Source organism: Catharus ustulatus, chromosome 1 (assembly GCF_009819885.2).
Source record: "Catharus ustulatus isolate bCatUst1 chromosome 1, bCatUst1.pri.v2, whole genome shotgun sequence".
NCBI classification, from domain to species: domain Eukaryota; kingdom Metazoa; phylum Chordata; class Aves; order Passeriformes; family Turdidae; genus Catharus; species Catharus ustulatus.
In genome coordinates this window covers 55,005,476-55,029,723 of record NC_046221.1, presented here as the reverse complement: position 1 = coordinate 55,029,723, position 24,248 = coordinate 55,005,476, and the positions used below count along the sequence as shown (strand labels likewise).

At 42.5% G+C, this 24,248-nt stretch overlaps 1 protein-coding gene across 2 annotated transcripts in view; it reads right to left on the bottom strand.

The window, feature by feature from the left end:
- The window catches only part of EGFR (epidermal growth factor receptor), a 166,131-nt gene extending 143,926 nt beyond the window's left edge, over positions 1-22,205 (bottom strand). For both annotated transcript variants that reach the window (XM_033065553.1, XM_033065562.1), the window contains exon 1: positions 21,776-22,205. In XM_033065553.1, coding sequence (XP_032921444.1) covers positions 21,776-21,881 — 106 coding nt within the window. In that variant the 5' untranslated portion in view covers positions 21,882-22,205. The remainder of the gene's footprint in view (positions 1-21,775) is intronic.
- Between the last annotated feature and the right edge of the window lie 2,043 nt (positions 22,206-24,248).

The following is a 24,248-nucleotide window of genomic DNA, read 5'->3' as shown; positions in this document are numbered from 1 at the left end:
TACCCCTCCACAAGAAGAGGCATGCAAACACTTTGGCAAGAGGCAGAAAGATCTCGTGGAAACACTCTGGAAAGCTCTGTGCTCAATCTGGAAGTAGGATTTCCTTTAACACCGAAGGATGAACTAAGAGAGGTTTGCTCTTTCCCCAGGTGCCCATTTGCTTCTGGTCACACACACGACTTTGGGGAACAAAACCCAAAAGTTATCCAGTCTCTGGGCTGCAGAGTAGCATTTTGAAAGATGTTATCTGACCCCCCAGGCTGATCCCAGGCTCAGTCTTTGCTTTTGGGAGTACATTTTTCCACAGAAGAAAGCTGCTAGCAGGAAAGCCCCTCTGTGCTCAGGAGTGGCTGCATGTTGCAACACTCTCTTTGGCAGAAAAGGCTGCAGCGTCCCTGCAGCTGTCCTGGGTAGCAGCCAGGGGCTCTCGCCGAAGGTGCTTCATCCCGTGTCCAAGTCTTTTACGAGTCCCAGACTTGCACAAGAGGACTGATGCCAAGTTCAGTATGTTCTTGGTTTTACCAGCTGCCTTTTTAAATTAAATTATCCCAATTCATAATGGGATGAGAAACTATGAATAACAAGATGCAAAAGCTTCACTTGATTTTGTTCAGGTTCCTCGATGTTAAGCTGGGGATGTCCGGTCCACAGCCCAAGGCTTCAGTCAGTGCCAGTGGCTGATGCAGGCTTTTCTCTGGTAGGAGAAGGAGGCTAAAAGCATTAAAGTCCCAGTCCCATGTAAAAAGCACGGAGCATCTAGCCTGTCCTATGTTAAACTAATGCCAAGTGACATAAAAAATGAGCATCTCTATGTACTTCATCTCAAAGATTCCAACAATTTGTTCCATTACCAAACCTCAAACCATTTATTTTTTCAATCAGTTGCATTTTAGACCTCTGTGCGCTACTTTTTCATTTGTCACAGATACGCAGAAACCAGGTACTTTGCAATTTTTGCTCTCTCCACCCTTAAAGCACACTATGGAAAAACATAGGGCAACACTCAGTGTCAAAGCCTCCCAGCTTTACTTTTAAGACCTCACCACAAGTAGACTCCCTGGGCACTGGGATAACCAATGAAAATCTTCATTGCTATGTAGTGCCCCAGGCCTGAGAGATCTTCTTTTGCATCATAAAAATTTCTCATCCAACTGGCTACTTCTTGCCATGATTGCAAAAGCAGATTAACAAGCATTCACCAAATTTGAGAAGAAATCCTGAGGATGCTACATGAACCAGCTGGGTTTGGATGGCTCATGTCCTGTCCAAACCGATCTTCACCAGTGAGGGTAATGGAGCGAACAAACCAGGCTAGTAGTGAAACGTTCTCTAAAAACCACTGGAAAAATAAAAAAATTCAATTGCTGGCCTCACACAGTACCATCAATACATGACAGAAAGCAAGCACTTGGTTTCAAAGGGGTCATTAAGCCTTAAACTATCCACTTAACAGGAATGCCAGTAGCAATACTGGTCAAGTCAATGTTTGTGCATGATTACACTCCAAATTTAAATGTGAATCTGTTGTACATAACAGGATCTGTGGAGACTTGTTTCTCTTTCTAATGGATTTAAATTGCCAATAAAATGGAGCCCAGGACAAAGGTACAAAACAAGCTTGAAGAACAAACACACATTTACAAAACACCATGAAGTTATCAAGGGCATTTTGCATTGCCTGTCCAATGCACACAATTTAAAAGAAAATATTCAATTAAAAACAAATAAAAATTGTGGGGAAGGACCATCTTTTGAATCAGATCATAGAATGGACAGCCATCATATGGTGCTCTTCTTCATTCTTCCCAACTATGAGATCCTTTTCCTTCCTATGAAGCTTTGTCCAGAGGCACGAATCAGCCCTGAGAATGCTCAGTCAGCTGAAAACTTATGGTGAGGGCACAGGTAAGTGGTTGGGCAAAGGAATATGCCTATCCCACCTCAGGAGAAAATAAAGCAAACGCAACATGACCAAAAAAGGCATCGGGTGCTTTGACCAAGGAGACTCTTTTACATGGCTCAGTCTGGCCAGTTTGCAAGTATCCTTGTGATACAGTAGTTAAGCGCAGAAGTTGTGCAGCACCTTTTGCAGGCTTCCCAAATATTACAGAGCTACTTTTACTTCATAAAGGCCTTTTGTCTTGAGAAATCATGTTAGATCTGCAAAGCAGCTATTGCAATGAGATTTTGCCAATGGACCAAACTCTGTCTCAATGAAAATAAGTTATGCAGTCCTTAGACCTCTAAGACACCAAATGCTATAAAAAAAGAAAGCAAGGATGGAGATGTAAATATCCCACCTGTTATCCTGACATGCTGCAGTAGTATCACTGAAAAAACAGCCAAAATCCAGCCAAAAAAACAAAAACAAAAAGTAAACACTCAGACCAGAATTCACTATGCTATGTAGGTGCCTCATAAATATCTTCTTTACCCACAGTTGAATTTGGATTGCAGCAAAAAACCTGATTTGTATTCAGCCTAGGGTTTGCTGCTATGCTGCAGAAAAACACAGTGCAGATTAATTCTCAATATTAATGAAAGCAGAATATCCTAAAGCTGTAAACTAATAAATATGCAGCCATGGCCAATGGCAATTTGTAGACAATATATAGTTCAAAGCTTTAAAAGTTTCTTTTCTCTCCCCAATCATGTTTTCTCCTGGTCCACGACTTAGAAGCTCTGACAGAGTTTGGGAGAAAATGCCATGGACAGATAAATTAATGAGATCTTAAGGAAGCTGTTATACAGCCCTCACCTAGAGAAGTTTTAACAGTGTGAATCATGCCTAACCCAAACACAACCTCCCAGCTTATCGAGGAGGTTGCAGATGCCAAGCAGGGGCCAAAGAGCAAAGGTGGAGAGCTGGGCCAGCATGCCAAGGCTGTGAGCAGTGCCAGGAGCCATGGGGCAGGCAGAGCCTTCCTACAGCTGCTCCCATAGAGGCATCACCTACCCAGCAGCAGCCCCAGCCCAGCATTTGGCACTCAAGGATGCCCACACACTCCTTGGAAAGTCAGAGGCAACTAGTAACAGGTACATTTCCCCAGATCAGTGGATCTTGTGGCAGATTCCAAACATGCACACACAAACACTTTTTAAGACCTCAGCACTTACACATTGCTACAGCTTCACTCACCCTTTGTTTTACATCTAAGAAAATGAAGTCTCTAGTGCACACACCTTGTATTGCAGCACATAATTCTTGATAATGCACAATTACTTGGGGTTAGGAGTGGGGTGGGATTTAGACCATATCAAATCTATACAACAATGTAGACAACTATAATACACAGAGCCTGATTTTATAATCCTCTTTTGACTATCTCATGGGAAATCCATTATTCTGATCCCTACACAGTCAAGTCAAACCCACCCAAACAAAATCAAAACCAAAGCTCTCCCCAAAATCCAGAGCTTGCTGAGGATTTGATACTTGAATTCAGGTAATTTTAGCTCCTCCTTGGTGTATCTTTTTCTTGGGCATATTTCTTCCAGAACTTATTCTGAGACACTAAGCCAAAATCCCCTGCTTTATCTTCAATAGATTATGATTTCCATGCAAAATTTCTTACTGCAGTTACAGTGGCCTGAAATAAACACCCAAAACAATGAAAAGTAATTGTCAGACTATGGTAGGACTTATCTACAATGAATCATAAAGGACAAACTTTTTTTTTAAAACAAGTTCTTTACACCTGACAGCTCAGACTGGGAGCAAACCTGAAAGACTTGCATCCCTGCTTTTGAACATTGCTTTTCCTGACTGTAGATCCAGGTCTGCTTTCAGATCTGAGCACAGTACCTCAGCATTTCAGCAGGGCTGCAGAAGATTTGCCTAATGGTAGAATGTGACCTTATGTTTTCATATCACAGTACTGCAGACACTTACAGTCCCCTTTTCATACCTGTGCATGTAAAAGTACTGTCAGCTTTAGATAACAACTCCCCATGCAGCTGCCTGCAGCAGAGGTAAATGCTTGCTATTCCTTCCTATAAATGAAAATATGCTAACAAACATGCCTGGCTTTCAGAAGCCTCTGGTGCTTAACTTAGTCCATAGCAAAAGCAAGCTCTCTCTCTTTAGCATATCATGTTGTATACAATCTGGAGACACAGCAAGAGAACACATGCATTTTAAACTGGGAGTTCTAAGCAATATAATAAATCTGGTGCAATGAAATATGGAATCCATGAAATAACTTTCTACACCTTGGGAAGCTTCCTCTCCCTGACATCAGTCACTCACTTTCCCTTTTGCACAGGCTGTGAGTTAGGGACAAAATATCATTTTCAGGTATCAACCATACCTACCACCATATCCTTTAGGCAAGACCCTGAACTTTATCTACTGAAATAATGCCACTGCATTTAATTTTAAAATTCAAAACAGACTGTCCTCTCAACGTCTCTGTGAGCAGATGAACAAATAAATTTCCTACCTGGTTGAACTACAGTAATTTCACGATTATAAGCTGCACTGATTATAAGATGCACTTCTGGGTTTCAGCAACTTTTCCTTCTTTGTCCATACATAAGCCGCACCTGATTATAAGTCGCACCTGATTATAAGTCGCACATTACAATACAGAGTGTGATAAAAGGTATCTATTCTATCACCATCTGTCGAGGGTGGGGGCAGTGATCCTTATCTCAATGGCAGATATTCTGCTAATGGCCCATCCATTGAAACCAGGTGGGGCATTGTTCTTTATCTTTTCACAACCCATCCTTCCTCCAGCGAGTCATTTTCTGCTAATGGCCCACTGAGTCCCACTGTGTGACTGATACAATTACTTCGTCCCATTGGAAGTTGCTCCAGCCTGGGGGAAGAGTCCAACATTTCTTACCAAGATGAAAACACAGGTTTTGGGACACTAAGGTAGCCCCTTTCTCCACTGGACTCCAGAGGAAAACTGGATTTCTCCACATCACCACTGGACCTCTGGAGGGAAACTGCACCTTCTGCAGGAGCACTGCTTCAACTGAATCACATCTGTCACTGCAGGAGGATGCAGTCACCATTTAATGGGACTGCTACCAACACCCTGCCTGTCAGGGTGTCAGGTTGTACTCTGACTTTGTCAGGGTTTGGACTTTGTTTCTTTGTAGTACTATATTTCTATTTGAATTTCCCTAGAAAAGAACTGTTATTCCTAATTCCCATATTTTTGCCTGAAAGCCCCTTGATTTCAAAATTATAATAATTTGGAGGGAGGGTTGGAGGGTTTACATTCTCCATTTCAAAGAGAAGTTCCTGCCTTTCTCAGTAGACACCTGTCCCCCAAACTAAAACAGCAACTTTTTGTTCTTTGTCCGTATATAAGCCGCACCTGATTATAAGCTGCACTTTGGTTTCAGACCAAAATTTTAGTCAAAATGGTGCAGCTTATAATTGTGAAATTACTGTACTACAAATGGTGAACCCAATTCCTCTGTCCCTGGGAGCTCCTTTCAGATAAACAGTCATCAGACTTCTAAGCTTTTCTGCCTTTATGTCTCAAAAAACATTTTCAATATGCATCTCAAGAAGTTTGTTTAAAACCTGTTAGTGCTGGAAAGCATTCTCAACATAACATGGAGTTTATCATCAGAAGTGAGTGATTAATTAGATATCAGGCAGACAGGCTGGATTTTTGAAGGTGGATGAGTATTTCTGAGATAAATCACTGCCTGCATTCAATTTTTGCTGTAGTGCATTTAAAGTATTACATACAAATAACAAAATATATCATTAAAAATTCTGCTTTGGACCACAAACTGACTTCTTTTTGCTGTCTCAGGCAAATTATCATACCTGCTGCGTGTCTGAACACTTTTACTACTCACCTATTCATTTAATACAGTACTGGGAACATGCATGAAATATCTTTCATGAACTGGACTCCCCCGGCATATTTGTACCAGAACTAAATTGAGTTTCTGAAGAAACTTCTAAGGGACCCTCTCAATCAGTTTTCCTTAGTGTTTTGGACAGCATCACAAAGGTGCTGTTTCCAGTCCCAGGATACAGTCACTATTGCTGACTAACTCTGTGAACTTCCAAGTGCTTTTGGCATTTGTTCAAACAAAACATACTGAGGCTGTAGGATGGTTATCAAGTATAAACCTGCTCCACCATCCTAAAGTAAGAGTAACAGTAAAGGTAGTTACCAAGAGAGACAATCCATGAGAAAGCTCAGAATGGGGATTAGAGAGAAGGAATATCAGCTTAAGTGCTGTGGGTTGTACTTCAGTGAAGGTGTAAAAGAGGTTAAAAAATCATCCAAAACTGATCTTTCAATGTTTGTGCCTACTTGACCCAGACTAGGAAGGGAAAGCTGCCTTACATCCAGCATGCCTTTCATGCAAAACTTGTGAATTTTCAGAGGCATTTTAATGACAATCTACAGCTTCACCAGGGCTTGGGTTCAGCTGTGAACATCCAGCTATAGCAGGGTCTTCTTACACTTCAGTGTCTTAAAAGGAAAACTCACCTAGGTTTACACTCTGAGGTCTAGACTAACTTAAAGCCTTTCCAAGTCTCTCCTAGGTCTTTTGCCTCCCCTAAAACAATCACATTTTATAGTACAAAAACTTCTACAATGTACCGCTCTAATGTTTACTAGACAACAAAGCATATTTATATACACACACCTCAACACAGATCCCTTACTATATCAAACGCAGGTGATGCACAAATAATAAGAAACCTTGTCCAAAATTCAAAACTACCCATAAATCAAAACTTCTGATACTTCCAGTTACTCATTACTTCCCTTTCAATCATTTTCAGTGGCTCACTGTAGAGAAATGCCAGGTATCTGCCCTCACCAGTCACACCCTACAAAAGTGTCACCCACTGGAACATCTCAGAACCATCACTCCCTTTCACAATGCAATTTTTGTCACCTGTAGAATGAGACTCTTGAACCTGTACAAACTCTAGCCCTTCACAGAACTCAGCTGATTTCAAAGGGATTTCACACAGATTTGAAATAATGCATCCACCAAAGAGCTTGCTGAATTAGATCTATTGCTATTTATTTCCATTAAGAACTTTTCTCAACTTCTCTACATCATGATCTCCTTCCACTGTAGCATTCACCAAGTGTTAAGTTCCTACTCCCACTTTAGCTACATGCACTTTAGAAATCTGTTAAATGTACTTTTATAAGCACTACATAGATGGGAGCTGCCTCAGTACCGTGTGGCATAGCAGTTGCTGTGCTAACACCATTTTTTCTTAAATGATAAAGCAAGAGTGCCAGAGGCCTCTATATACTAAGAATTACATATTAACATATCATCTCAGGCCTATAGCAAATAGTTCTCAGGAAGAGAGAGAGGTATGCTACACACACACTTCTTTGCAAGAGCTCCCGTGTAAAAATTTTGGCTTCAACACATCCAGTGTTATGAGTGAAATGCCACTCAACTCCATCAAGCTCATTCCAGCAAGTTTAGAGATCTCTTGTTTTTGCTAATCCATGAGACCCTAAAGAATTCACCCATATTAATCACATCCAAAAATATATCTAGAAACAATCTTTTCAGAAAAGAAAGTGGAAGGACAATTACCAGAATATCTATTTACTATACTTATTTGCCTTATCCAGGCAAAAGACTCATTGCAAGTTGTAACACTGATACCATAAAATCTTGGGATGTGATTATAATCTTACCTTCTGTTTTGGGAGAATTACTTTTTGGCATAGTGTTCATATAACACAGTGTGGTATTCCATATCAGTTTTTCCCTTTAAACTAGATGAGAAGAATTTTCTTAGGCAAATAAAGTAATAAAAAAATCCTGGACCTGCAGTGGCAGGCAAAATATCCATAGACTTCAAAGGCATACGATGCCTATGGTTTGCTGGATTGAGCCTGAAGAGAAAATGTAGGTCCCTGCTGCAGTGTTACTGTAACCGAGAACCAAGAGATCCAGATTTTTTTCTTTCTCCTCCAGCTCTCCATAATTTTACCTTTTCCATAAGCTTCCATGCATGTAGCTGAAATGCTTTTTTTCAAAGTTGCACGTTCTGAAGCTGGGGAGCCAAATAATTTTGAGCCCTCCTTGAATTCCACTTTACCACCCACTGTCAAGTACGTCAGGAAAGTGGAGATGGAGCAAGTAAGTTTATCAATGGGCCATTTATGATCATTAACTTAAAAATTGTATTTTCTGGGGTAAAGCACTCCTGAAGCTGTATAGATGAAGACCGGAGAATATATTCCCACAAGATACTTTCCTACCTCTAGCATTAATCCCCTAAAGAAAATAAAGCAAATAAATATGGCAAGTAGTAAGTCTGGAAGGACAGACCTCATGTCTATTTAGCACATTTCTGTTCCCCTCCCTCCCAGAGTATAAAAATGAAACTCTACCTACAGGCATGTAAACCAGCTCCTCCTTTCTATCCCATGCTGCAGAGGTGGAAAGTCCATGTTCAACTCTTCATTAAGCTTTGTATTAGCAATGCTTATGCACTGAATGTGTTGAATATCACCAACAAAATATCAGAGCTGGAGCAATTCACCGCTTGACTAAACTAATGACATCTCTTCCTGCTGTCCTCACTGCATTATCAGTGCAGTATTAAAATCGATGTTGCTTAATGCACTGTTAAATACCCTGTGCTATTTATTTTCTTGCAAAAGAACTTCCTTCTCTTCCCACTTTGGATTTAAGCCCATTTTGCATCACAGTACAGCCAATAATTTATCTAACCAATCATGTGGAAGGGATGAGGGGAATAAAAAGGAGATAGGAAGGTAGTAGCTGTGAAAACAATTTGAAAGGGACCATACATTGACACAGCTTGCAAGTTATAGACAACATTTAGGTGCTTCTGCACCTCTTTTTTTAAATGGAGTATTAATGCTTATGAAAGTAATTAAGCCTTTTTAATGTTCATGTTCTATTAATTGTAATGCCAAAAAAACCCAGAATGAAAGCTAACAACAGAGTAGAAATTAAAAAATAGTTTAAGCTTATTATATTTTATAACACAAACCCTGCACTGACATGGCCTGTTTCTGCTGATCTAGTGAGCAACTGGCAGAAGCAATGAAAAAATGCCTGCCCCCTACACACAGGAACCTCAGATATAAAGCCACCTCAGCCCAGGCCAGGTAAGAGGCACCTACAGCAATTGTGGACCTGAGTAATTAATTTTTATCTGACATTATTTTTTATTATTTGTTGTTAGAGTTATTACATCTTCAGAGTGAAAGCCTTATTTTATGAAATTACATAAACACCATTGATGGTAGCAATTTATTCCAGGACCTGAAGACGTTCACTGGCAATCTAACAATGGATAGAATTATTGTTGACAATTTTACTAAAGCTTTTATCAGAGTTTATGGACCATTAAACCCAACAGTGTGATTACCAGTACGATATCATCTCTCTCAGTAGTCCGATGTTGGCCCACAACAATCTGTTTTCTAATCCTCTCTATTATAATCGGTCTGTTTACTTAGAAGTCATATGTTTGCTGTTTCTGAAACGATCTGAGTCTTTGAAACTATATTTTAGTCCACAGATAGGATCCAATAGGTACCATACTAAACAGGATAAAATAGCTCTTCTTCAAAAATTCCAACAGCCAATTCAGATTTTCTCTTCATAAGTTGAAATACAAAACACAGATGTTAGCATATGTGTATTAAATTACATGATACAGGTAATACAATTAAAAAGGCAATATTTCTCTCCAGAACATCAAAGGATTCAGTTCTTCATCCCAGTTTGTCATTGACACCCTTCCATGCCCTATGCTGTCAGGAATTAATTTGGCTCCTAGTAACTAATGACCAGACAGAAAAGAAATAGAGAAGGTGTTAATTAGCTATTTTTACTCTTAATTCACTGAATAACATGTGCTCATTGATGCAAACCAGACTGCTGCTGTTCAAATCAAGATGACCCTCATTTAGAAAAAGAGTCTGTTCTTCCTTTTTTGTGCATGCTAAGTCTTTAATGTGTCAGCAAGAATTATCTGCACATACTGATGGGAGCATCTTACACACTGCTGAACACGAACTTCCTTGGTGCTGGATTAGTTCATCTACCATAGACAACTGCGACAAACTGATGCTGCCTAGGGGATCTGCCTCATTAAGGTTGGAAAGCGAGAACAAGAGCAGATTTGAAATAATAAAATCATTAACAAGAGCACCTTGATGAGCTTATTAGGTAGGAAACAGACTGACAATACCCTTGTTCAACACCTAATTACTTTTTGAAGACCAGATGGAAATAAGAGAGCATTTCAGTGGTCATCCTTTCAGATTCAAAACAAAAAGACAAATATCAAACTAATCCACTAACAGGGTATGTATCCTAAAACAGATGTTTTAAGAAATAATGAGATTCGACCAGATAACTGAAGATGCTCAAGCTTCGACTTCACCTCTGCAAGAAGTCAAACCAGGTACTACAAATGGCTTCTACACCAAATTAAAAATGCTGCAACTCAATTACTTATCTTTACAGGCAGGAGGAAGCTCACCACATAACATAAATTTGACTTGAAATACTTTGCAATACTTCAAATACAATTGAAATACTTGTTGCTGCTCCTACTCTCGAAGACTGAACTTCTGCCTTAATCTGGGGGTAATTGTAATGGCATCAGTATATACCCAGATGTTACAAAAATGGCAATAAAGGAGAAGTGTGGAGCTGATAGCACCTTAAGCACCTCACTCAGTCTGCTGCACAGATACCAGCTCAATTCTCATGTTGACCTTCCTCTGCTACATGAGTGAAACTTTGAATAGAAGCCTGTGCTCTGTCCCCAACGTGTTTGGGTACACAAGCACCAGCTAGAAGGGACTTCTTTCATTAGAAAGCTAAACACCAAATGGTCCATTTGTATGGGCAGCCAGTGCCCTGCTGGCCATTGTGTCTCACTAAGGACCAGCTCAGCATTCTGATACCAGTCAAAAATATGGATCCGGAGGTGGAAAAAATTCTCTTGCTAGGCACAATTCATCTTCTGTTCACATTACCACAGGTCTCCATTAGGAGAGACCTGGGTCATTACCTGAAGGAAGGGAGATGTGACTGTTACTACTGGTTTTCCACAGCTTGGTTTTTTAGGAGTGTTTTCAGAGCCAGACTAAAGGGAGAGAAGTCAGTTACACTTCCACCATTTCCCAGCTCTCCTCAAAAGCCAAGGGCCCCATGTTGTACACACTGCTCTGTGGTGTAAAACCCATGTTCATGTGGAAAACTCACAGCTTCAATTATGGTCCAGCTGTGACAAATCAACTTCCAGAGTCAGGATTTTACCAACTAACACTTCTGCTTCCAAAAAATTTGGTTTGTTTTGTTCTGGTTTAATCGGTTTTTCACTTGGGGTTTTCTGTTTGTTTTTAATGGGAAAGAAAAAAGAAAGGCATGTTTTTGGTGCTGAACTAGTCTGAAGAGCAGTGTAACAAATTGAAACCTGTTCAAGAAGTGAGAATGTCAAAATTTCATTCATGAGAAATAGGTTGCAATAAAAATGGAGAAAAAACACTCTACTCTTGTAACTTAGATTTTCACTAAAGGGCCTCGCTATTCAGCAGTTTCCAAAACATCATGCCAAACAGTCACTCAGACTTGAGCATGCCTCCCCCACATTTTTGTGAGAGAAAGTTTCCTCATCATCATGTGCCCAGTAGATGATCTGTGAACCTTCAGATTTAGCAAGTGAGAAACAAATTTGTCAAACATTAGTCATATCTGCTCCTATCCCAGATGTACCTTCCCAATGATTAAAGGAAATGAAGAAGGTTTCATTTTTTTCCCCAGCTTCTAAAGCTCGTGTAAAATTCCCCACCAATGCCTTCAGGTAGGAGAACTATAACTACCACTCTCAGAAGAAACAGTAACCACATATGCAAAATGAAGATCTGTTATCTTCATTATTTTGAAAGTCTCGTTATCAAATAGGTATCCCTTGTGTTTAATGTACCTTTCATGTTATATTAACTGAAAAAGTTGGAAAGAAATATGATAGCAAAATTTTATCCTGAATAGAGCTCACGATTACTTGGTCAGTAGGCTCCAAATCTTACCTATTCTCCATATCATATTGCCTTTGCATTTGCCAGAGCATATTTTCTTAAATTAACATTGCTTTGTACATGGTACAAACAGGTATGACAGAGTAGTAAAGTGATCATATATGTTTTTAAAATATTATTTTCACAACATCAAAACCACCTGGGATTTTTTAGTTCGATAAAATAGCTACTTAAAATTAAAACAAACTACAAAATAACAACATTGAGAAACAAAGGACAAGCAGACCTTGTCCTCTACATTGAACTGCAATGGTCTCATCCCAAGTCCAAACCCGAGAGCAGAAGTTGCAGGTGAAGCTTAATCCCCTTGAAAACATCAGGGAAAGCATGTAATCCACAAACACATCTGAGAAATGCAGTTTTCTGCACCTCTGGTTATGCACATCCATGGGAGTTGATGGCCAAATAAGACATGAAGGAAAGATAAGACTGCAGCAACTGTAAATATTTGGGAAGCACCTGCTTGGGATTTTTCCGCTACAAATACAGAACATGGAAGTTTCTATGGCCAGGTGGCTTCTTTTTCCTGTTAAGTATCTGTTTGTAGAAAATTCATAAGAAAATATAAACGTAGAAGATATAGTACAATGGCACCTGACAAAACAAATGTGCACCTCATTTTAATGTGAGCTCTGATTAAGTGGCTTGTGTTGAAATGCTACCTAGCATTCCAAGCGTAAACCAGCTTAATCATATCTATTGAAAACCACATAATAAATAACATGAAATATGCAGTATGCCATCCTAATTGCAGAGGTTGTCTCACTTACTAGAAGTCATTTATTTATTCAAATGACTTGAGCTACATGATTCAATCTGAATCATGTGAACTAGTTACTGATTTGTGCAAACAGCCTCTTACTTCTTTGCTAAAGGCATTGTTGAAATAACTGACCCAACTGCTAAAACAAGCTTCTTCCTCGAACCCTGCCTCCTGCTTTAGTCTTACCTGAGTCAACTTCAGAAAACATCATTGTTCTACAAAAACATGGTGAATTTAATTTTAAAAAAATTAATTCCAAAGTCATGAATTAATAATGCAATGGAAACATTGGCATTTTCAAGATCAAATAATTGCTTAGTAATAGGGAACTGTACATATAGCCATAACTTCACTTTGCAGAATTGAAGTACACACCTCTTAAGAAGAAACATCCACTGCCTCAGATGTGAATCAAACTCAACTTTCAGAATCACACATACGTCTCAGACCTTAATGGGGGAGGGGGAGTGAATACATATTCCCAGACAGAAGAAATTACAATTTCATTATTTTTCATTTTGATTGGTTGGTTTCAGGGTTTTTTGTAAGTTAGGCCTTGCAAATGTGAAAACTGCCATAATAACTATGCTGCAGCTACACAGAAAGCATAATTTAAGAAACAATTCAGACTTTACATCTGCTTACGCCCGACCTTGATTTGCAGCTCCTGTCTCACACTGCGTTATTTCAGGATCTGCTGGGGCTTCCCCGGGGCAGTGGAGCAAGGGGCCAGGCACGCTGAGCCCTACCTCGGGCAGGGAGTGAGCACGCCTCAGCCACCAGGAGCCAAGCCAGATGCAAGCCACCACAGGTCACCTCATCCCAGGCTCCGGCCAGCTTCCAGCAAGGGACATGTCCCCAGGGAAGGGCACACAGAAGGGCCTTCAGGAAAGGGAAGGAATGATGCTGCACATGAGACAGTTTTTCAGAGCTTGTGAATAAGGCCCAAGTAGGATGTTGGTTACCTTCAACTCCAGGCAGTGTTTATCATTGGCTTGGGCATGGGGTGAGAGGCCAAAATACTAGCAGGTAACTTCATCAGTGGCCAGATGTATTTCCTCAGGCAAACATTCAAAGTCTCTGTGGCTTCGATCCCTTGAACTATGATAGATAAAACAATACTTTCCCCTATCTAGGAAAAGTGCTGTAGAGCTTGCAGTGCCCCAGTGCTAAGACTGGCTGATTTTCAGGGCTTTCCTTGTTATCTTCATATTTACTTCAGAATCTGGTGGTGGGAAGGTAGGGATTATGCCACCAAGTTGATTACACAACACACAAACCCCATTCCCACAAAGTGATAACTTTCTTCTTATAAAAGCCAGAGCTAAAATGCTACTATCCTGTCATCAAGACAGTTGGTTTATATCCTCTTCTCCTTCCTTCCACCTCTTACCCAGAAAATATCCTGTCTGGCACAGTCCCTGCCAACTCATCCAACCCCACTGGTCTCTGCTCCCAGGAAGGAACCATCTACCCTGGCAGAGTGTTTCTGGCACAACTGCCTTTGCTGGTCCTGAATACTTTCAGTTTTTCAGTTTGGAATGGAGGGGGCTAGAAAATCCCTCAGCTTTTTAAGGAGCTAGAGGATACTCCTGGGGAGGCTACCCACCTTCCACACAGCACCTTTGCAAGGTAAAGCAACCAGAGAGAGGTAACTGCTGGACAATAAGGTTTTTAATCCACACAGAAGTGTTGCCGGCCCTTGGGGCATTGCCACTTCTCGACAGTGTCACCCTGTCTGCCCAGAGCCCTGGCCCGCCTGCTCCTGCACTTCCAGCAAGGAGCCTGCAAAGCTCGGGCTCCTACTCTGGAGCTCAGCAATGCATGGTGAGAACACCAACCATGCAAAGGCCAGGGAGGTAATGAATACCAAGTTTCTTTTAATTTATACATATCTATGTATCCCTATTTCATTATTTTTACTATTCCATTATTTCAATTTATGAAAATAGAAAAAAGTGATCACAGGCATTTTGGACTTCATTTATCTCAGTGTTCACAGAGATCAGAGCAGAACCATTAATGTGTATACAAATGACAGTTTACCCCACTCCCAAAACCTTAATTTTTTAAGCCAAGCTCAGTAACATGCCTTGGCCAAAAAACTAAGTGGGAGGGAGGTATAAGAAAATCAAGTGGTATTCTGGTATTTTCAAAATAAACCTGCAAATTTTCATTTCAAACGACATTTCATTTTGCTTCTTACCCAACTTGAAAATAAATCGTCTCAAGTCAAATTTGATCCTCCAGATTATATTAAAACAGGGTTTTTTTCTTGGTGTTTTGTTGTTGTTTTTCTTTTCAATTCGCTAAAACCACCCCTGACATACTTGTTTCAGTATGACTGAAAATTATCCTTTTTTCTCTAGGTCTTTTTTTCCTCTTCAACCACTGAAGCAAACAAAAGCTACCCGTGATTCAAAGCACTCTGCTAGTAGAACATGCATGAGAACACGTAGATGTTTACTTTCATGTACGCAGATGTGCTGGGCAGAAGGCGAAGCCCTGCATCTGCCTTGCACGGATCTGTCAACAGGCAAAACACACTTTGCATTGAAGCTTCCAAATGGAAGCTCACACATGCCTACAGGATAGATAAATCCAGAGCGTCTCTCTCCTAACTATGCCTTCTGTTGGTTAAAAAATAATTTTTAAAAGGTATGGTGTGGTAGCACTTGCTAGCTCAATGGCCACATCTTTTCACTCTGGACATCAGGAAGATTTCCTGTTTAAACACAAAATGTCACAGGTAGGTTTCTCATGTTTCTTCCTTTGAGCAACTCTCGATTACATCAAGCATAGAGAGCCCAATACCCTCACCTACACGTTGCCCCTATAACACAAACTACAAAGTTATGTCACAGTTCCTAATAAATAACCATCTTGCTTCAGCAGAAATAGACATTTATTTTGATCCAACTTTTCTGTACAGAGGAGTACATTTTTTTTTTTCCACATTCCCTTTAAGAATGACTTCTGCACGTACTAATGCCAAATGTTCTGTAACTATTTCTGAAATTTAAAAAATACACTATTACTCAATAGCGTTAGGTCAGCAGAATTCAGCCGTAAAAAAGGAAGCATTACAATTTCGTTTGCCATAGTTGGAAGTCAAGAAGTAACATAACCAGAATTTTCTGAAATACCACTAGGTCTCATACTGTACCTACTAACAGTGTTCCTGGAAGTTCCTGGAAAAAGGGGCACAGGAGAAGGTCAAATCTATGTGTACTTAAGAGGATCAGTGTGTACGGTATTAAGCTGAACAAGGACTGTCAAAGTCCACACAAAATATAAAGCAGAGGATTTCCACACAGTGTACCATTAATCCCTGGAAAAACATAATTCATTTGAACACTTTCTACCAACACCTACACAATGCTGGTAATCCCATAGTGCAGTCCCTCCATGTCCTCATGCATTTCATGAGCTCTCTAAAGCTGGGCGGTATGAGCAGCAGCAGTCCTCAGGACCAGAGAAGTTCTGATGAGTCACATCCAACACAGCTCTTACAGCACCCTCATCAGCAGAGGCATGTGGTATTGCAGAAGCCTTGTTTGAAGGGTGCATCCCAGCGGTGAGGGCCCCTCATTATTATCCCTATTCCTCTGCCACAGAGCTCAGCATCACACAGCTCCTGGCCACAGTCCCTATCACAAGTGCTGGGTGAAGCACTGCTCAGGACCCAGAGAGGAAAGTTCTGCACTTAGAGCAAGATGTGTTGCTCAAGCTAAAATCGAGGTGAGTGTGAGACAGGCAACTATCCCTGTCACACAGAAACTGCTGCTCGAGTGTTCATCGTAGGCTACACGCCTCCTACAACTGCCACAAAGCAAATGCAGGAATCAAAAAGTGAGAATGATCCTGCCACTGAGATGCAAATAACAGCTCTGCTGCATTTCCTAATAACCTTCTGATAAAGCTAGTTATTTCCCAGCCAAGTTGAATGTGATTCTTGTGCCAGATGAGCCCTGACTGACAAAAGTCCATTTTCCACTAGTAGATGTTCAAGGAGAGTAGTACAACAGAACAGGGGTTTAAGAAATTGTAAACACAATCAGAAGATGCCTAATGCAATTCACACAATTTCAAAACGACAATTATTCTACCTAGCAAGTAATCTTTTTACAGAATTTGACTAGCCTAGATTTATAAAGGTTTGTCAGTCAGATCACCCCAAGAAGAGTTCCCAATATAGGACAGTCAGAAGATGCTTCTGTGAGTACAGCCACTTCTGGTTCCCTCAAATGAAAGTTCTACAAGTCAAATTTGTGTTACACAAACCCTTTTGCAATATAGAGCCAAGTCTAACGTGAGATTTAACACAAGTTCTTATACCTGTAAATGCTGGTGCTCATAACACAACACATAACACAACACAACACATAACACAACACAACACATAACACAACACAACACACAACACAACACACCACACAACACACCACACAACACACCACACAACACACCACACAACACACCACACAACACACCACACAACACACCACACAACACACCACACAACACACCACACAACACACCACACAACACACCACACAACACACCACACAACACACCACACAACACACCACACAACACACCACACAACACACCACACAACACACCACACAACACACCACACAACACACCACACAACACACCACACAACACACCACACAACACACCACACAACACACCACACAACACACCACACAACACACCACACAACACACCACACAACACACCACACAACACACCACACAACACACCACACAACACACCACACAACACACCACACAACACACCACACAACACACCACACAACACAACACACAACACAACACACAACACAACACACAACACAACACACAACACAACACACAACACAACACACAACACAACACACCACACAACATGCTGACACCAATTTTGAGTATCAGTTCTTTCTGGGATAACCCGCTCACATACACAGTGTGACTCTACTCTCTGATGCACACATACCACTGAAATCTGGACTAGAGCAAGAGTTTGTAGCAACATCAACAGTTTTTATGCAAAACCATTCCATGAAGGTATTGTCATCCTCCCGAAAATGAAGTCAACCTTTCACTAGGCTTGTTTCTGAAGAGCTATTAAGCAAAGGCAGTTTGTGCTCAAGGAAGACAAGGACACTTTCTGAAGGAACTGGTTTGGCTAGTCAGCTATCTTGCTGCTAAAGCTAGCATATCCCAGTGATTTCAGTGATACATGGATAACTAAATGCAAAAGTCAGCCCTGAGGACCATAATGGCATTGCATGACACTCCCCAAAAGTCGCTCTTTATAAATTAACAAATAAATTACAACGGACTACTCTGATTGTAAAGTCTCCAGGGCATTGATCGTGATTTCCTATTTATCTGCAAATCTCTTAATAGACTCTTGATGCAAGAAATAACATGTATTTAGTAGCACTTCAGCATCTAGTTTGCTACACAAAACTTTACGGAGAGGACAATCTCTCTAGTAAAATTTTGCACACAGTCACTATACTTTGTACATTGCCTGAATAAAGGAGATGACTGTTAGCATTTTACCTTCACTGCTTTTATTGATGAGTTTTGGGTTTTGTTCTTAAGCATTCACACACTGAGGCACTGGAGTAAAAGCAGCTCTACACTCAACACTATTTATTTATTTCTATTATCTCACCAAAGTGGGCTGTATCAGTATCTAACTGTATTTGCCATCAGGACTGCAGATTTACTTTAGCTTCCAAATCCAAAAACGTTTGGTCATTTACCAAGGATAATAGAAAATAATAAATGATTGCATAGAGAAGAACTCACATAATAAATACCTACACAAACATACTAGCTCCTGTCCACATAGAAAATTCCACTTGTGTCCGTGGTAATACAAACACAGGAACGAAAGAACAGTTTACCAGCTCTCCCAGGGCTTTAACAGGAGTATAAGACATTCCTCACCTGCTACCACGTAGACAGAGAACACTGCTGATTCCTCAGCCAAGCTGTGGATGTGTGGGCAGCCCCCTTCTCCTGGAAGTCCCCCATAGCAGGTACAACTCACAGGCTTCTCCTGACAGATCTCTGCTCCACAGAGCAGCGGACAGGTTACACTGGAGTGTAGCTAAAAAGGCACTGGATGCTTACATGTAACTGGATCAAGCTATGTACAGTCCACAAAGACTCATCTACTTGTACACATCTGTCACAAGTAAGCATGGAATAACACACAGTGCAGAAACTACAAGACGATGTAAAGGGCAGCAATACTCAATATAATTACACACAGATCTCACACTGCACAGGATATTAGACCAAGGGTTTTCACTCCACATGGACATGAATACTTCAATACCCTTAAAGAACTTAGTCCTTTGTATAAGACTCCAGGCACAGAAAGCTACCACAGTCCACTCCAGCAGCTCCCAAGCTGCCCAGCACGCCTGCACACATACACTCCTGACATGGAGCAGCACACTCCCATCCCACAAGGGCTGCAGTTACAGATCAAAACTAGAGATATAAAACCAATATATAGCAACAAAAAGCAATCTGCTGAACTGTAGCAATGTCGCCGAGCACTGGCACACAAGAAGGACACGGGTCAAATCCATTCAGTGTAAGCTACATGCCAGCTATCACAGGTATTTATCTCAAGTACTACCAAGCAGGCCTCCCAGGGTACATTAGTGGAAATCCAGATTAGTTCCACTGTGCTTAATGTGGGTCAACATCAGAGCAGGTAGACAGAGGCGGGTATTGATCCCTGTGATGAGAGTATTTCACTTTTGAGCAATGCTGTTTGGTTCTGGAATATGTTCAATTAGACTTTGTTTCCTGTATCTTATTGACTAGAGTTTATAACAAAACCAGTTTTCTCTCATCCACCTTGGAGAAAATGAATTCTACAATTTTGGGAGAAGACAATTGTATTTAAATTACTATTTAAACATTCTCCTGATTGGATTTTATAGGCTGATTCTGATGTTCTTCTAACAGCAGGACAGGCACCTTTTCTTTTTTTGAGACTTCTTTTGGTAATAAAACTAATCAGGTTGAAGTTTTAAGAAGTGTCATTTCACATGCAGTTTGAACTTGCAGAAGCATTGCATATATTTATGACAGCAAGTTCCTTTCAGGATTTCTCTGAATTCTGATGCTAGATCTTATCATTTGACCAAGGAGGCAGTCCCCAACATACATGGATCCTCTACTACCTGCTGGACCTGTTGCTTCCAATCAATATCTCACAATTCTCAGATGCTGCTTAATTTTGTGCCTCTGAGTAATTTTCTTGCTTATCTTCAAGTGTGGGGAGTAACTAATAAAGTCCAATCAATTGATTAATGCTTTCTGAAGAAATCCTTCTGCCTTCACCTATGCCACTGAGCCTCCAGCTCTTACCAGAGGAACAGTTACTTGCTGACACAACATCCTGAGAATAAACTCTATTGGATTTATCACGTAGCTGTCCATTATTTAGTAATCCTCAAAAAACTGGCAGCCTCCTAAGCTTATGAGACATAGAATTAAACATTACAAACAAGGTATTTCTCCTCACTTTTTACATACTATACAGGGCATGTGCACCTGAGACTGCATCTCAAAAGACAGGCAGAGCAGGTGGGAGGCACTTTGCTTCTCATCAGCTTCAAAGGGTGAGGAAAAATAAATAAATAAAAAGAAAACCAGGAAAGAAAAACTGCACATGTTACATCAACAACAGGTATGAACTTGATTTCTGGAACAAGAGAATCTTTCCGCTTTTTAAAGGTTGTGCAACTAGTTCTTTTGGATGGGGTGTTCCTCACTTTCAGGGCAGCTTTACAGTCCACAGTCACGAAAGACTAACTCAGTTGCTATAAGCCATGAAATCAGCCCTTCTAGAAAGTAATAATTCTCTTCTCCCGCTTTTTCTTTAAAAAGAATGAAAGGAAAAAGAAGAAAAACCAAACCACCCAAATCTGCATTTTTTCCCTCTGGCTGGCAGATTTCCAAGATAAAGAGGACTACTCTCCGGCTGGAACAGCAGCCGGGGCCTGCTCTCCAAACTCACAAAAGAGAACACCACACAAAGAAAAAGCGACGGGTCTGACCGGCCAGAAACGTCTTCTCATCCTCTGAGACAGCTTCTCCAAGGGAGGAAAGAAAGGAAAGAAAACCCAAGGAAAAGCAGGAAAACTCAAGCACCGGCGGCAGCCCCACAGCCAGCCCCGCCGTGCTGTTCCCACGCAGCGCCGGGACGGGCGGGCAGGGCCGGCAGGCTCGGGACGGGACGGGACGGCGGCTCCTTCGCGCCGGGTCGGGCAGGCATAAACCGCCCCTCTTTCTGATAACTGGGCAACCATAACTCACACGAAGTCTCCCTAATTTTCAGTCACCCCTCCTCAGGTGTACACTTCTTTCTATTATTACTATGACTATTTTCGAACAGGACAAGCGGCGGTGGCCAGGTCAGAGCGACAGCGGGTTACCAGAGCGCTGCTTACGGGAACACCCCCGCCGCCACGGTGCCGGGGAACCGGGAGCGGCTGTGCTGGGTTGAGCCGGGGAGCGCTCTCCGGGGAGCGACCCGGCAATGTGGGAACGGGGGGAAGAAGAAAATAAGAAACACTAAAGGAGTGAAGCACAACCGATCAGATGTGCCAAGGCTTATTCCCTTTTATTTCCTCCACCCCCACAAAAGAAAATAAGCCAAGAATCAGGAAGTCAGGGCTGCGTGATCGCTTCTACAGGTTTGGTTTTCTCCCTGTTTTTCTGTTTTTGGGGTGGGATTTTTGTTTTGGTTTGTTTCTTTTCTTAGGGAAATAAGTAGTCGGGACTTTCCCTCCGCCTCTCCCCAGGGGAGGCCGCGGCACTCAGCCCCGGCTCCCCGGTCCCCCGGGACGCAGCCGGCAAAGAGCGGCGGGACCCCCGCGCCCTGGCCCCCTGTGTTCCCCTACCTTTCTTTCCCTCCACGGCGAGGCACAGAGCGAGGCGCCCCAGCAGCAGCACCAGGACAGCGGCGCCGCGGGGCCCGCCGGCAGCGAGGGGGCTGCGGCCGCCCATGCTGCGGGACTGCCGCTCCCTCGGCGAAGCGACTGGGGGTCGGACGGGACGGGACGGGCGCACGGAGGATTCCGCGGAGCCGCTCCTGCTCTGCTCTTCTCCCGCGGCAGCGATCAGCTCCTCTCCGGCTCTCTGCCCTGCGCGGCTCCGAGCAGCATGCTGGAGGGCGGCCGTCGAGGTCTGCGCGCACACGTGCGTGCCCCGATGCGGGCGGGCTGCTGCCTTCCTCCTCCTCCTCCTCCTCCTCCCACCTCTGCTCCTCCTGCTGCAGGCGGCGGCGGGTGCGCAAGGGCTGGCGGAGCGGCTGGAGCCGGCTGTGGGACGGGGTGCGCCCGGCTGCGCTCTCCACTCGGTCGCGGAGCGCAGGGGCTCCCTCTGGGGACGCCAAGGAGGAGGAGGCTGGGGAGGGAGCAAGGAGGGGAGGGGGAGGAGAAACCGGCAGCGCCTTCCCCGCCCAGGTGGAGAAGGGGCGGGCCCCCCACCTGTCCCGGAATACAGGATGAGAGGAGATGAGACCGGGGACGAGACAATTTAGTCGTTCTTCCTTGCAAGGGTGTGTATGTGTGGATTTTCTACTTCCCGGCAGTTTCTGCCCGGCAGCTGCCAAAGGCATGAGCGTGCATTTGCGCCACTGCCCGCAAGAAAGCGGCGTGGCCGTAACGCAGCTCCTGCCTTCCCGTGTGTGCCCCCCCGGTAGTGGTGGGGACAGAGGCTCACGGCAGTGCGGCTGTCCCGGCGGGGATTGCAGCAGCAGCGCTGTCCCGTCCCGCTCCTCAGGGAGAGCTGTCCCGTCGCAGCGCCAGGGAGAAGAGTGTGGGCAAGGAAGAACCGAGGCGTTTTACTGGGGAGCAGCTAAGCCCCTCCGGAGGTTCGATCCGCTCCCCGGGGCCGCATGTCCGGGGTTTCGGCCTCGTTTCTGCCCCTCCGAAATCAGGGGACCCCACTCGGCCTCTGCGGATGGTCCTGTTCTCGTTCTGGTCATTTTGCTCCCAATACGTGTAAGGCCAAGTGTGTGCGTGGAATGAAACAACGCAGTTTTAAACGCATATTTAGCACACGGATAACAGGATCCACATCTGCCCCTATCGCTTCCACTGCCCGGCCACCAGCACTGAGAAAGGGCTCCTGGCTCTGCCTAGCAAGTTACTTAATAGAGACAAAATAACACAAGTGTTCTGACGTGCTCCAAGTACATCCACAGTCATTAAGTAAAAGAGTACCTGTATGATGCTCCTTTCCCCCAAGAGGAAAATCCAAGCTATTCAGTATTCATTAAAATATTTCTATAGGTTTTAACAGGCTGTTTCTCTGGAAAGTGGGAGGAAGCACTGCCTTTTTACTCGGGTATGTAAATAGGACGTAGACGTGCCGCTTCTCTGGGCTGGGGTTTCTCCGAGTAAATCATGATTCAACACTCAAACTTGCTGAACGCTGATGGTAATTTCTTCATAGAGCTCTTGTGAGGGCTTAGGTTATACTGTCAATAGGATATGAGGACTTAAAACTGCTGCGATTAATTGGGAACTCCAAAACTAAAGTCAATAATGACATGAAGTTTGGGAAATTCCGTGCTAAATGTCTGTGTCTGTCACAGGGTACGGAACACAATAGATTGCAAAATAGCCACTGAGTGTACTTTGACTTTCCTCTGTTATGCATGTTTCACTGAGAGATGCGTCACCCTTCTCCTACCAGTCAAATTCCTCTGCAAAATCCATTTTTTTCTTACAGTTTAACTAGCCACTGTCCTAACCAGGCAAAAAAAAAAAACTTCCATCCCTTTTACACAAAGCCCAATGCCTGACCACATGCCTTTAATCATTTATTAAGATGAGTTACATTACAAGGCAGCTTTCACATGATGTAGCTGACATTCTGGTTCGATTATATTTTGTAAATAATGTGAATGTTGTGCTTTGAAGTAAACTCAGGGATTAATAACATCCGAGGAACTCTATTAATGGTTGGTTTCATGACTGTAACTGAGGGCAGAACCTGAGCTTACAATACAATATTAATACAAATTTGCTTCAAAGACTCACACAGTGCAACTTCATAAACACTACATGTATGGTTCATTTTCATTTATTTGACAAATAAGAGGATCTTTTAAAATGAGAGAGACCTAGGATTAGCTTCTAGGGAGGGAAGATTTGCAAAGCATCCTCAGCACACACTAATGATTGCAACTTGCATTATGATAAAGCAAATGCGATTAAGACAACCAAGAAATGAACTTCAAATCAGTTCTGTAGCTAAATAATAAATAAAAATGTGCCCCTAGACATGCACACTGGGTATCAAGCTACCACTGTAGAAGGCAATAGGGTTTTAAAATCTAGAAGAAGAAAGGATTCAAAGTGACAA